Consider the following 15,120-nt stretch of genomic DNA (forward strand, 5'->3'; position numbering starts at 1 on the left):
TGTCCATACATCACATGGACAGACTATTGATCTCATCTAGCACCGTATAATGCTTCTTTCCACATTGTTGGAGCTACAGGGGAATCAATCATTTAGGACAGGGTCACACTTGGGAGTGTGATGTGAGAAACTCACGCGAGTCTCTCGCAACAATACCCAGCACTGCTGCCGGCATTCAAGACCGGAGTGTGCGGCTGCATGTATTTCTGTGCAGGTGCACACTCCGGTCCGAGTGCTGGCAGCAGTACCAGGTATATTGATGCGAGTTTCTCGCATCACACTCGCAAGTGTGCGCCCGGCCTTACTGCCACTTCTGCAGCTTGCAGCTAATTACTGGGCTGCCCAATAACAGGACACCCTATGATCAGTTTATCATCAAGAGACCTTCTAGCAAACAAGGATTGCCAAAAGGGAACCCCCTGTCTCAGGAGATATGCAAAAATCATTCTAAGTATCCTGTGACAAAATGACCAACTTCTTCAGCACTATGGTCTCGATTCACTATTACAATTGTCTTTTTTTTTTTTTAGTTTTTGCTGCTTTGTGCTTTTTTTATCACCAAATTCATCTTTCCATTTACATCTTTTTTAAGTCTATTTTATAAGTGTTAGGTGTTTTTTTTTTTACTTTCACTGTAGATGGGGTTTATGGTTTTTAGATGTTTCCTCCTGATTCATCATTTGTGAATTTTCAAACAGTCACAAACATATGTCACAAATGTACTCAGGCCCCCCTGGATTGATTTTATGTGCACCAGATTATTTTTTTGCAAAACAAATGACTTTTTGTTCTGAGAGGTTGCAAAAATATTTAAAGACAGAAAAAAAGACAATTTTTTTACTTTGTGCAAAATTCATGAATTTTGTGAGCCTTTTGATGAATTTGGCACAGAAACCATCAGAAAACACGAGATAAAAAGTGACAGAAAATATAAATGATGGGCCCTCTATGTTATACAGCTGGTAACTTAAAAGAGAAGGAATTATTATATAGGCTTAAATTACTATATTAGTATTAATGTTGACTAAAAAGACGACACTACCATAAATTGTGGGTCATTTAATTAACTACATATATTCATTTTCAGATAAATTGCTATAGACTAAATCATCAAAAATACCTCTTTTCTTTCATTATGATCTTTGATGTTTTCTGCCATGAATTGAATGCTCTCAACAACGCCTCTGATTTCTGCAGGAGACTGCTGAATCGCATTGCAGGATTCTTGGTGTTGTCGCCTCCGGCTTCTGGCACTTTGTTCCTTTGATTTCATACAATGATAACATGTCTCATCTTCAAACACTTCTACATCTCTGCACTGGGAGTCTACAGGTTTTCCTGTCTTGCCATATGTTCTCTTCTTGGTTCTTTTAGAGCATGGTCGATCTTTTTTCTCCATAGTTTTCCTCATCATGAGTAGTTTAGGTAGACGTTTTAGAAATATATCTCTTACCCATTTGGGCATTTTGTGTGTTGTTGGGGTCCGATAATGAATGTTGAGCACAAATACTGTTACCACGATAGATAAGGTTACAAATATCATGGTGAATAAGAGGTACTCTCCGACCAGTGGGATTACAAGAGAGGTAGATGGGATTGTTTCGGTGATTACCAATAGGAACACAGTCAAGGAAAGCAATACTGAGATGCAAAGGGTGACCTTCTCCCCACAATCTGATGGAAGATAGAAGACTAAAACCGTTAAAAATGAAAGAAAGAGGCATGGCATAATGAGGTTGATTGTGTAGAACATAGGCAGCCTTCTGATGTAAAAAGAGTAGGTTATATCTGTGTAGATCTCTTCACAGCAGTTATACTTTATATCATGTTTGTACCCAGAGGCATCTACTATTTCCCATTCACTGTTCTCCCAAAAATCTTTCATGTCAACCTTTGACCCAATAATGGAAAGATCAATTTTGGCCTTATCATATGACCAGGACCCAAATTTCATTGAACAGTTCTGATGGTCAAATGGAAAAAATGTTATATCCATTGGGCATGAGCTCTTGAATATTGCTGGTGGAGACCACGTTATCAAACCATTGTATTTAAGTAAAGCCTTAGTCTTCCCTTCAACCTGAAAGTCTCCAACGGCGCTGTAGAAGGAGAAAAACAGATAAATTCATAAACTGTCACTTTACTGTGAGCAATAATCGAGAGGTCAGGAGTAGGACTACATACTTATTGTACAAAACAATGTCAGGTTTCCAAATCTTGTCTGCAGGCACACGCATAAATTCAATCCCATCATAATCCACAGGATTCCACTTCAGCTTGTAGTCATTCCAGATCTACACAAAGGATAAACATACTTTATTCATTTTTAATTAAGGGAAGGAATAAAACAGAAAATCCTATAATAATTGAAATCAGAAATAAGCCAAAGGTTTTGTTTATTTTTGGAAACTGAAAAGCGAATACATAATATGAACTAGAGATGAATGTAAGTAGTTTCTTCAGAGAGGAAGAGGATAGGAACTGTAGAACAACCTCTTCAATGTATCAATTCTGAAAGTTAATTTTGAAGAGAAACTTTACCTATTACACCCTGTTAGAGGCATCTCACCCAGCTTAACCAATCTTGCATCTGTGCACTGATGAGGGGGAAACACCCCAAAACGCTTGTTTGTAAATGCAGATTCTGGTTTGGTTTCTTATTATGTCACGTTGCAAGGTCTTTTAGGGTACGTTCCCACGATCAGTGTTTGTTCAGGCTTTCACACAACTGAATTCCGCACCTCAGCTCACTTACATTTTCCTTGCATCTTTGTATGCATTTTTGCCTCTGTGTTCAAAGATATAGATAGATCTGGGGTGGGTAGAAAGATAGATATGAGGTTGATAGATATGTGTCTTGCGTGTATAGTTCAATGTACTTGAATTAACCTAATAAATAGTTGAAGGCAAAACCACAGGGGGCTGCCTTATTTTTAATAAAAAGCAGACAGCTGTGGGTTTATGTTATCAGATTGGGAAGGTCATTGGTTATTGGGCCCATCCAAGCCTAAGAATACATGCCTGCAGCCAAGCTAGAATTGTTGCATTACATGAGATACGCTAATTTTGGCACTTTGCTTGGCTCTTCCTGATTGCCCTGGTGTGGTGGTAATCGGGGTAATTCAAAAATCACGCTGTCATCAACCTCTGGGATTAGTAATGGAGAGGTGTCTATTAGACACCCTCATTACTAACTCGGTAATAAAAAAAATTAAACACACACTCAGAAAAAATACTTTATTTGAATAAACACACACCTCCATTTGCTGGAGATATTTAGGAATGTGGATTACTTTAGAAGTGCGTGTCAACATTTTTTGTTATAGATTGGTTAAAAATGGAAAGTGTGGGGGGGTTTAAAGTAAAGTATTTTTTTCTGTGTGTTTTTTCTCTTTTTACTTACTAGGTTAGTAATGGGGGTGTCTGATAGACTCCTCTCCATTACTAACTTTTGGGATTGATGCCAGCTGAAATTACACAGCTGACATCAACCCTAAAAAAAATTACCCCAATTGCCACTGCACTGGGGCAATCAGGAAGAGCCGGGCAAAGCACCACAATTGGGGCATCTAATCGATGTGCCAACTCGGCGGCGACTGTGGGCTAGTATTTTTAGACTGAGAAGAAGTCAATATTCATGGAACTTCCCAGCCTGATAATATCAGCCCCCAGCTGTCTGCTTTACCGGTGTTGTTATCAAAAATAGGGGGATCCCATGTTGATTTTTTTCATTCATTTACTTAATAAATAAATGAATGAAAAAACCTATGTTTGCTAATCAGCCAAGTTAAAGAAGACAGTTTGGGGCTGATATTAGGCTGGGAAGGTCCATACATATTGGCCTTTCCCAGCCTAAAAATACCAGCCCATAGCTACCCCAGAATTGTCGCAGCCATTAGATGCACCAAGCCCAGCTCTTCCCGGTTGCCCTGGTGTGATGGCAATAAGGGTAATGTTTTTTGGGGTTCATGTCAGCTGTGTGATGTCAGCTGGAATCAATACCAAAAGTTAGTAATGAAGAGGCATTTATAAGACACCCCATTACTAACGTAGTAAAGTTGTCTGCTTTACCTGGGCTGGTTACCAAAAATAGGTGGGACCCCACATCTTTTTTAATTATTTATTTATATTTAGATGCGTTTTGGGGGTGCAGCCTTATAAGTTCGCCATTGACTTTTAGGATTGCTTCCTCCAATATGTGGCTATAGAATTCCTGTCCTGTTCATCTCTGAAGAAGTTAGTTGCATATTTAAATTTCCAGAGGAACATTGCATGGCTCAACACTCCAACTTGGTACTCTCCACAAGGAGAAACTTGAACCCTTAGACTCTGTGGGATAAATGGCAAGTCAAGCACTTATATCAAGTAGACACATGATAGCAAACATATTTACAGGAGATCATGTGCAGAGTCAATTATTTCTTTTTAATGTTATTAGGGCCTGTCAGATATATATCGCTTTAGCTCAGCTTAACTGCTACGCAAGATTTGGAACTGATAAACTAATGGAGAAAGTGTTCCATTTCCAGTGGCATGAGACAGAGCCGAATTCACAAGATCAGGTCAGGTGCAGATCTTAGGTCTGGGACTCGCATCAGTCAGATGGTAATGGCATATACTGTGAATATGTCATATATATTCAAAATGAGACAATCCCTTTAAGAAACACGGGTTTGTTTTATGGGTGATTTATTTGTTCAGTATAATTAACTGAAAAGCAACTGAAAAACAAAACCAGTAAAACCAGCACATACATTTTTTTTCAGAATAAATTGGTATACAGTGTAATACCAGGTAGTTTAACCTTTTCCTACCGATGGAATAACTGTCTATTATATAGTTTACTGCAGTTCGGCATACAGTTACATACAAAGCATCCCAGGCAGGTGAAGAGTTTGACAGAGGGATGAGGAGATGGAATCCAATAAGTACCTGTCAGTCAAACATTGACAGGCTAGGTAATGCACTGCACTTCATTTACTGTACAGTTTATCATTAATACATCCAAAAGATAACCTGTTTAAGTCACCTTGCGGGACAATTAAGTATTATAAAAAAATGTTTTTAAGAGTAAAAAAAGTTTAAATGTAAAAAAAAATAAGCAAACATCCCCACCATGCTAAAACAAAACTTATTTGTTATTGATTATAAGGACTCAAACTATAACATTATATTTGTGTTTATCCCGCATTAAAAAGATCTGAAAAATGATGCCAGAATTGCTGTTTTTTGTTAATATTTGCTTGACAAAAAATGAAGTAATCAGTGATCAAAAAGTTGCATGTATCCCAAAATCGTATTAGTAAAACTACAGCTCATTGCACAAAATACAACAGCACCACCTTAATCATATTAACCTGCAGGAAAAAAATAACATGTTAATTATGCTATAAAATAAACGGTATAAAAATGAACAAGAAACAATTTCAGATGTACCGTTTTTTGTTACTTCTACCTACCAATAAATGAATTAATAAGTTATCAAAAACCTATATGTACTCAAAAATGGTACCAGCACTCATACACCTCCATTTACAGAAAATAAAATTTCAGAATACGGTCACCCAAAAAATGTTTTTTTTTGGTTATTGTTTTTTTTCTGCAAAACTAACAAAATATAAAAAATAAAATACAGTCTATAAATAAAATATCGTTGTGATTGTATTACTCTGCATAATAAAGATAACATTTTAATTGTAGTTAAAGAGTTTGTCCACTACTTTTACATTGATGACCAATCCTTAGGATAGGCCAATCAATGTCTGGTAGGCTGGGGTCCGACACCTGGCACCCCCGCCGTTCAGCTGCTATTAGTGTCGGCTATGGCCACAGGTCAGAAGTACTCGCTTGCTGAGCTGCTCTGTCTACTTGTTACTGCACATACACCTCAAATACAAATCAATAAAAGGTGGATGTTTAGTACCCTGCTGTGGCCACTACAATTAGACGGAGCCACTCAGCAAGTAAGTACTTCTGGCCGGCAGCCGCCTCCCACCGGTAGCAGCTGATCGGCGGGGGTGCCGGGTGTTGGCCCCTGCAGATCAAACTTTGATGACTTATCTGAAGGATAGATCATCAATGTAAAAGTAGTGGACAACCTCTTTAACTGTAAATGTTTTTTTAAAAATAGGAAGTTTAAAATTGATGTTTTTTTTTTTTACTTTCCCTCCCAAAGAGTGCAGTAAAGTTTTCAAAGGTTACATGTTTCACAAAATGGCACCAAAGAAAACTCAAGTTTGTCACATAAAAATAAGCCCTAATATAGCTCTGCTGACAGAATATTGTTAAACGTATGGCTCTCAGAATATAGCGACACAAAAACAAACTATTTTTTTTCCAGTGTGTATTTATTAAACTGAATTCTAAAACATAAAACTTTATAAATTTGGTGTTGCCATGTTCGTACTGACCCAGAGAAAAAACTTGACACATTATTTGAACAGCAGAAGTTTATATTTCTGACAATAAAAAGTTGCTAAAAGTTTGTTAATAACTAATAAGTTATATGTATCTCAAAACGATTCCTGAGACAAATACAAACCATTCCAAAAAATCACTATGCTGCCAAAAAATATAAGACATGGCTCCTGGAATGTGAGAATAAAAAAGTGAAAAAAAAATTGTTTGTTATAATGTCCCAAACTTTCTGGGGTTAAAGGTATTCATGTGGGCTTTCCCACTAAAGTGAGTGGTGGAATATGTAATGTCCTTTACTGAGCATTGGGTGTACAAGACAGCCCCATTCATCTGAACAGGGCTGAGCTGCAGTTCAAGAATCACCAATATCAAAGTGGTGGAAAATCACTTTAATTATGCCAGTCTATAGGGTGAACCCTCGAGATGAGTTAGTATGAGGACTTAACAGGTCCAAACCTAACACTGCTTATACTTACATGCCGAAGCCATAGGTTTGTCTCCAGAATTTGGTTAACTTCATCCTTATTTAAAAAAAAAATAAAAAAGTATTTCACATTTAGAAGTGTTAAGAACCTGTTTTACAAGATAGCACACAAAAAAAATTTAAATGTCACTATTTTCAATGATACAGTCCAATTTTATAATTCAGTAAATTGTGAAAATACTATTTAAGAGCTCGGTCATATGGAAACACACAGAGTAGGAAGCTTTAGACACTTAGGGCATGTGCACACAGTGTCTCATAAATGTTGGAGTACCCACATACAGTAAGGTCTGTTGGAGTACCCACATATGCATGAAGGTGGGAGGGTGAGTGTTGTTCTCACCAGGCCAAAAGGCAGAAGGTGAGAGATGTCAAATACCCCACCTGTATATACCTTATCACTAGCCCTTGTACTGCCTGTCCACCTTTCAAGAGTCAAGGTCAATGTTTTTCCTGCACTTTTGTTAATCTCCTCCTGAATGTTCCACACAGATCAGGGCCAGTTAAACTTCACAGAGACTTTATCACCACCCATATTCAAAAGGGCAACCCTGTACCTACTTAATAAACCCATAGCACATCAATATAAACAAATGAATCCACACTTTGGCTGGGTTAAGTGGGTTGTCTTCAACTATATTTAACACACACAAATAATTTTCAATACTCATTCCATGCCCATTTATACACTTTGACTTACTGTATAATTGAACACCTTGGCTCTGATTTATCAAAGCGATTATGCCAGACTTCTGGTGTAAAACACTTTCAAAAGTCATAAGATTTTTGCCTAACTCCGTGTTGGCCAAAAATTTAGCAAATTTTGTTTTCAAACCAATTTCAGCCAGCTCCACCAGCATGAGTGCAGCTAGGTCCGAATGAGGGTGGGATGGGTCATGGCGATGCCAGCTTGACTAATTTTTTGATTACGTGTATCTTTTGCCACAAACCTTACTCCAATCTTTGACTGCAATAAGATTTGTGGCGAGGGACAGGCCACTTATAAGTTGCTCCTGATTCATTAACCTTTAAATAGTCTTGTGAGGTCTAATGGACCTGAAGCGAGTTTGTTTTCATCATATTTCCTAAAGTTTGAAAGGTAGGTAGCTATCCGTTTCATTAACTTCCTAGCTAGGGCGCCCTCCCTCCTAAATGCATCGCAAGATGCGGCGTCAAAAACACATAGCACAGCGAGGTGCATGTGACCAATAGTATTTTGGTGGCACTAACTGAAAATTACGAGGCTCTCCTTTCGAGCTAATTAAGACCAGCATAAACAATGCCAGTCTGGATGAAGTGGGCCTTTCTTTTTCCTCCAGAGGGCCAAACGCTGGGAAACAGTGGGCACTGTTGACTAAATCATGCTTCCGCTGACATGGAGGATGCAATGCACCCCTACAGTCTCTTCAGACCAACCACACCCCCCAAAAAAATCAATGTTTTCTCTAACCCACCTAGCAGAAATGTCAAAAATATGTCAAGCCCTATAGCAGATATTGGGAACTTTTATTCTGCAAAGGCCATTTGTATATTTCTAACATCAGTTGTGGGTCTAACACTCACGGCAGTATTTCCTGGGAATAACTTCTGACCAATGTAGCTTTTTGTGAAACTATTTCCACTCTTCCCTTCTATCCTTCCACTCTGAAACTAAAAATCATGTTTTTTTAGCAAGATAAGTTCACCCACTTTGATCTTAAACAACTCATTACCACCTGCACGTTAACTGTAAACTGCCTGGTGCATTCCACTTCTCTCCAGTTTATGAAGCATCCAGATGGCCAACTATAGGCCACCAGTCCTGATGTCAGCTCTTTTCTCAGGCTCAGTAAATAAAAGAATGACCAATGCCAATAACAACATTTTTAAAAGCTGAACCTGAAATACAACTAAGGCTAGTTTCACATTTGCGGACGGAGGAGCTGCGGAGGGCTGTGGACTTCCTCCGTGAAGCTCTGCCCCCTGCTGCACCTCCTCCGGTCAGCTCCGCCTACAGCCACATACTTCTGCATGTGGCCTGCGTACCTATCTTTAGCATTGGGTACGCAGGTCGTGCGGATGTATGCAAATGCCTCTGCAAGCGTCGTTTTGATGATGCGGTGAACAAAACAAATTCCAACATGCTGCGCACCCAATGTTAAAGATAGGGTATGCAGGTTGCATGCAGAAGTGTGCGGCCGTAGGCGGAGCTGACCGGAGGAGGCGCGGCAGGTGGCGGAGCTTCCGGAGGAAGTCCGCAGCTCCTCCGTCTGCAAATGTGAAACTAGCCTAAAAGCAAGATGATAAAATGAACTAAAGTTAGAATGTGTACACCCAGCAAAACGAAGGCTTAGCTAATTTGATAAAACTGGAAAAATTCTGATTTCCTTCTACCCAGCTGAACTCTGAAGCCTATAAAATCAATTTTGTTAGCTCCGCTTTGAAAACAGCACTAAAGCAATATCTAGCAAGCGGAGACTATCCTTATAAAACAACTACAATATCGCCACTTTCACAAATGGCAGCATATTCCCTCACTAGACAAAACTCGGAATTCGATGCTCTAACTGGCAGTCTTAGTCCCCATCCAAAAATATTTGCTTTGCACCTATAACACATAATTAGCAATCAACCTTCACTTCTTGGATTTACTAGGTGTAACCAACTCCCTATTACTGTATGTAATTCACCAAAGTAAGCAAATGAGGAAGCAGAACAAGAGCACCTCCCAACAACCCCTACAAATCACTTCCAAGAGACTAACAGATGTCCAATCCAAAGGAAACTGGTTACCGGTGGTGCATTATTTTTTCTCCTACCTCCATCCCCTTCATCCCTGTATCATTTATTTAATCATGAAGATCTTTATAATATTTGTGACCATACATAATTTCAAGAAAAATCCTACACCGAAAAGAGATTTCTGTACCTATGAAGCCGATGCACCTAAATGCCGCAAAAAAACTAAGAATTGTAATCCCTTGAAGAGCAGCACCCTTTGTGCAATCAAACCACACTTATCAGATTTTTTCAAGACAAACCCAAGATGTCTCCAACACTGACAAGCTGACAAACTCCTTTTTACCACAAAAATAGTGGGCAATATACTCCCTATTTTGGCTTAAAGGACTGGAGCTTTGAACGGAATGAATCTGATTCTACTTGTTCGTCCTACTGTCTTTTCCTCAGAGAGTGGAATGCCAGTCTCAAACCTTACTATCTACTCCAAAATGTAGCTAGAAACCTCAAAATATAAACAGGGGATGAAACCTAACAAGAGATAATCCTTTCTATGCCATGACGGCGCTGTGGCTGGAGGCGGTGTTGCAATTGGAATCAATGGTTGTGCCTTGCTTTCTTCAATGTGCTGTGGTGAAACCCACTTGCACATCCCTTTGACCCATGCCATCATAATGATCCATGCCAAAATATAATGATCCATGCAATGATCCAGGAGGCGTGTCGTGACGAAGTAATACATGAAACATGCGTTTGGGCGAAGGGTAGCATTGGTGACTGTTTAAATATGTAAGTACTTGTAGTGGATGCATGTTAAGCTTTTTAGCTCCATGCATTATTGCCTTAAGTAATCAATTTATGACCTTTGGATACTTAATCCTCTGTCCAAACATACAGTATGTTAGTCACCCAGCTCCCCTTAATTATGCTTATGTAGTCTCTGTTGTTTTAATATGTGAATTTGAATAAAATTTATTTTTTATCTGGCTTTATACTCGGAGTTCTATTTTTTGTTTTGTAACTTTAGAAGGTAATAACTCTGGAACGCTTTAATGGATCCCGTTGATTCTGAGAAAGTGTTTTCGTGACATATTGTACTTTATGTGAGTGGTAAAATTTCTTTGATATGACTTGCTTTTGTATGAGAAAAAAATGGAAATTTGGCAAAAATTTTGAAAATTTTGCAATTTTCAAACTTTTAATTTTCATATTCTTAAATCACAGAGATATGTCACACAAAATAGATCCACGATGTCTACTTAACATTAGTACAATTTTGGAACACATTTTGTTTGCTAGCAAGTTACAAGGGTTAAAAGTTGATCAGCGATTTTTCATTTTTCCAACAAAATTTACAAACCCATTTTTTTAGGGACCACCTCACATTTGAAGTCACTTTGAAGGGTCTATATGTTAGAAAATACCCAAAAGTGACAGCATTCTAAAAACTGCGCCCCTCAAGGTGCTCAAAACCACATTCAAGAAGTTTATTAATCCTTCAGGTGCTTCACAGGAATTTTTGGAATGTGGAAAAAGAAATGAACATTTAACTTTTTTTCACAAAACATATACTTCAGATCCAATTTTTTTTATTTTGACAAAGGTAACAGGAAAAAATGGACCTGAAAATTTCATGAGGGAGAAAACTACTGTTTGGGTGCACAGCAGAGCTCGGAAGGGAAAGAGCGCTATTTGACTTTTTGAATGCAAAATTTGCTTGAACAATTGGTGGACACCATGTCGCATTTGGAGAGCCTATTAAGTGCCTAAACAGTTAAAATCCCCCACAAGTAACACCATTTTGGATACTAGACCCCTCAGGGAACTGATCTAGATGTGTGGTGAGCACATTGAACCCTCAGGTGTTTTACAGCAGTTTATAACATTGAGCCATGACAATAACAAAAAAACATTTTCCTCACAAATATGTTTTTATCCCCAAATGTTTCATTTTCATAAGGGTAACAAGAGAAATTGCACCATACAATTTTTTGTGCAATTTCTCCTAAATACGCCGATACCCAATATAATGGAGAAAACTACTGTTTGGGCACACGGCAAGGCTCGGAAGGGGAGGAGCGTCATTTGACTTTTTGAATGTAAAACTTCCTGGAATCAATAGAAGTCATGTCTCATTTGGAGTACCCCTGATGTGCCTAAACAGTGGAAACCCCTTACAAGTTACCCCGTTTTGGAATCTAGACCACTCAAGGAATGCATTTATATTGTGTTGAGCACCTTGAACCCCCAGGTGCATCACAGAAGTTTATAACGTCTTGCTGTGAAAATAAAAAAAATCACATTTTCCCCACAAAAATGTTATTTTGGCCCCAAATTTTGCATTTTCATAGGGGTAACAGGAGAAATTGCACCATACTATTTATAGTGCAATTTCTCCTGAGTACACCGATACCCCATATATGGGGGAATACTACTTTTAAAGCACAGTGCAAAGCTCAGAAGTGAAGCAGTGCCATATTGGAGTTCAGATTTTGCTGGAATGGATTGAGGGTGTCATGTCACATTGTCAGAACCCCTGAGGTGCCAGAACAACATAAACCCCCTATATGTGAACTCATTTTGCAAACTACACTCCCTAATGGATTAATCTAGTGGTGCAGTAATCATATTGACTCTACATGTGTCTCACAGAATTTTATACCATTGAGCAGTGAAGAAAGAATAACTTTTTATCATGAAAATGTTGTTTAGCACCAAGTTTTTAATTTTTCTAAGGGCTAATAGGACATATTTTTACAACAAACTGAGGTCCATTTTTCCCCAATACCCTATATGTAATCGGGAAATATTTTTCAGGCACAGTGCAAAGCTCAGAAGGCAAGGAGTGCCAGATTTTACTATTATGGTTTGCAGGTGCCATGACACACTGGGAGAGCCCATGAGGTGCCAGAACAGCATAGCCCCCCATAAGTGACCCCATTTTACAAACTTCACCTCTCAATGAATTCATCTATGGCTGCAGTGGTCATAATGACACCATGGGTGTGTCACAGGATTTTAGACCATTGGGCAGTGATGAAAAAATAACTGAATTTTTACCACCAAAATTTTGTATTAGCACCAAATTTTACATTTTCACACAAGAAGTGGGTAAAACTGGCACCATAATTTGTCCCACAATTTCTACTGAATGTGGCAATACCCCATATGTGGCTGTACAGTACTACATAGCCATACATAGAGACTCAGGAGGAATGGAGTGCTATTTACCTCCTGGAGCGCAGATTTTTCTAGAACTGTTTGCGGACTCCATATACAGAGCCCCTAATTGCTAAAATAGTAGAATCCCTCCTCAAGTGACCCCATTTTGGAAATGTACCCCTTTCGGAATTTATCTACAGGTGTTGTGATGATTTTGACTCCATGGGTATTTTTTAATTAACAAGCAGCAATGAATGTTGCTGAGTGAAAATTGCAAAATGCCGTTGTAGTGACCAATGTGCTGTAGTGACCAGTGCATTGCAGGCACCAATACGTTATGCACAGCCCATACTTCTGGATACATGCACCCATAAGTTAGGCGATCTCTCATCGCTTCAGAAATGCCAAACATGTGGATGCTATATGTGGTATAGGTACAACGTGGGGCTCAGAAGGGAGAGGGCATTTGGATTTAGGAGTGGAGAATTGCTGAATTTCTTTTGAAGGGTGAGGAGCCATTTTGCTTTCCCAGAGCCTTTGTACTACCAGTAAAATTTTTTTTTATTTTATTAGATTAAATTCATTACAGTTAATATATTCGTTGAAATCATCTAATGATTTTTTATCCCCATTCCATACAAATAACAGGTCATCTATATAACGCCCCATCCAAAAAATCATTAGATGATTTCAACGAATATATTAACTGTAATGAATTTAATCTAAAATTTACTTGTATTTATGATAGTCATAAAATAGATTTTTGGGATATCACTCTTTCAGGAAATGCAGAAACTAAGAAAGTAGATATTGCTCCATTTAGGAAACAGACAGCATCAAATACAATTTTACATGCTGATTCATGTCATCCAGCACATACTATCAAAAATATGCCAGTGGGATAACTAATTAGAATACATAGAAATAGCTCAAATAAGCAGATTTATGAAAGAGAAAAAGTTAAAACATGTCAGCGATTACATGATAGACATTATCCAGATTGGAGTTTAACAAGAGCAATATCAATAGTGGATAATGTGGATAGGAAAAAAAAAAAATATTGCAAAATAAAAGTAAAAATAAGAATAAAAAATTTTCTAATAGAAACAGTGAACAAAATATTACTTTTAGTACTGAATATACACCACAATATACAGATATAATTAAAATAATAAATAAATATCTACCTATCCTAAAACAAGACAAAGATTTGGATAAAATTTTAGAAAGAAATAAAATCAGATTTGTCGCTAAAAAAGCGCGTTCGATTCAGTCTATTTTGTCACCTAGTGAATATAACATTGTTGACCAACAAAAATCTCATACTTGGCTTGATTTAAAGGGCTTTTATAAATATGGAGGTAAAAAATGTAAATGTTGCAGATTTGTAAATAAAACAGAAAAAATAGTTTCAGTAAAAAATGGTAAAGAATATAATATTAATAGTTTTATCAATTGCAATACTACTAATGTAGTTTATTCTGTTGTATGTAATAGTTGTAAATTACAATATATTGGATGTACTACGGGCTCTTTGAAAAAAAGAATCCGTAGACATTTATCTGATGCAGTAAAAGAGAATATGATAGGAGGCTCTGCAGTTTCAAGACATTTCTGGTATGAACATAAAGGAAATTTGAATGATTTGTCCTTTTATGGTTTAGAGAAAGTAAAGAAATCTTTACGGGGAGGTAATAATAGAAGGACTTTATTAAATCGTGAAAGTTATTGGATTTTTACACTGGAAAGCCGTATACCTAATGGACTGAATAATAGGTTAGATTTAATCAGTCAATTCTAAATGGCAGGTTTTCCAGTGGTAAATATACATATATATATAAAAACACTTGAATTTTCCTTCCTTTTTCCTCCTTTTTTTTTTTTTTTTTTTTAAATGTTTTTTAAATGTTTTTTTTTTGTTCATATGGTAAATTTTGTGATATCTAAGAATAAATATAAGATGTGAATAATAATGTATTAGATAAAAAAAAGGGCACTTTGCAGCGATATGCTTTAAATATGTAGTACATTTTGTATTTAACAAAGTTTTATCCCTGTGTAAGGGTATACACCCTATTTTAATTAAGTCAAATTTTGTAATTGGATCAAGTTCCTGGAAGCAGGGTATATTACTATCTTGAACACTGCTCATACTTAAGACCTAGAAGAAGACCTAGTAAGGTCAAAACGCGTAGTCTGCACGCATAAAGCAGCAGTGTGCCCTTTTTTTCTTCTGACCCCCTGTATATATTTGGGTTTCTGCCACATGGAACTATTTTAAAAGATAAAAATAAAATGGATTTTATGGCCAAGTAGGAAGCATCCGCTGGAATTATTTG

At 37.5% G+C, this 15,120-nt stretch overlaps 1 protein-coding gene across 1 annotated transcript in view; it reads right to left on the bottom strand.

Moving 5' to 3' along the window:
* Positions 1 to 15,120, bottom strand: part of CHRNA6 (cholinergic receptor nicotinic alpha 6 subunit) — a 68,812-nt gene that overhangs the window by 6,371 nt on the left and 47,321 nt on the right. Inside the window, exons 4-6 of the mRNA XM_073588790.1 lie at positions 6,894 to 6,938; positions 2,185 to 2,294; positions 1,121 to 2,099 (exon numbers count right to left, since the gene is read on the bottom strand). Of these exons, the coding sequence (XP_073444891.1) occupies positions 1,121 to 2,099; positions 2,185 to 2,294; positions 6,894 to 6,938 (1,134 nt within the window). The remainder of the gene's footprint in view (positions 1 to 1,120; positions 2,100 to 2,184; positions 2,295 to 6,893; positions 6,939 to 15,120) is intronic.

This window comes from Dendrobates tinctorius, unplaced genomic scaffold (assembly GCF_039654945.1).
Source record: "Dendrobates tinctorius isolate UK_male_01 unplaced genomic scaffold, ASM3965494v1 ptg000011l, whole genome shotgun sequence".
Taxonomy (NCBI): Eukaryota; Metazoa; Chordata; class Amphibia; order Anura; family Dendrobatidae; genus Dendrobates; species Dendrobates tinctorius.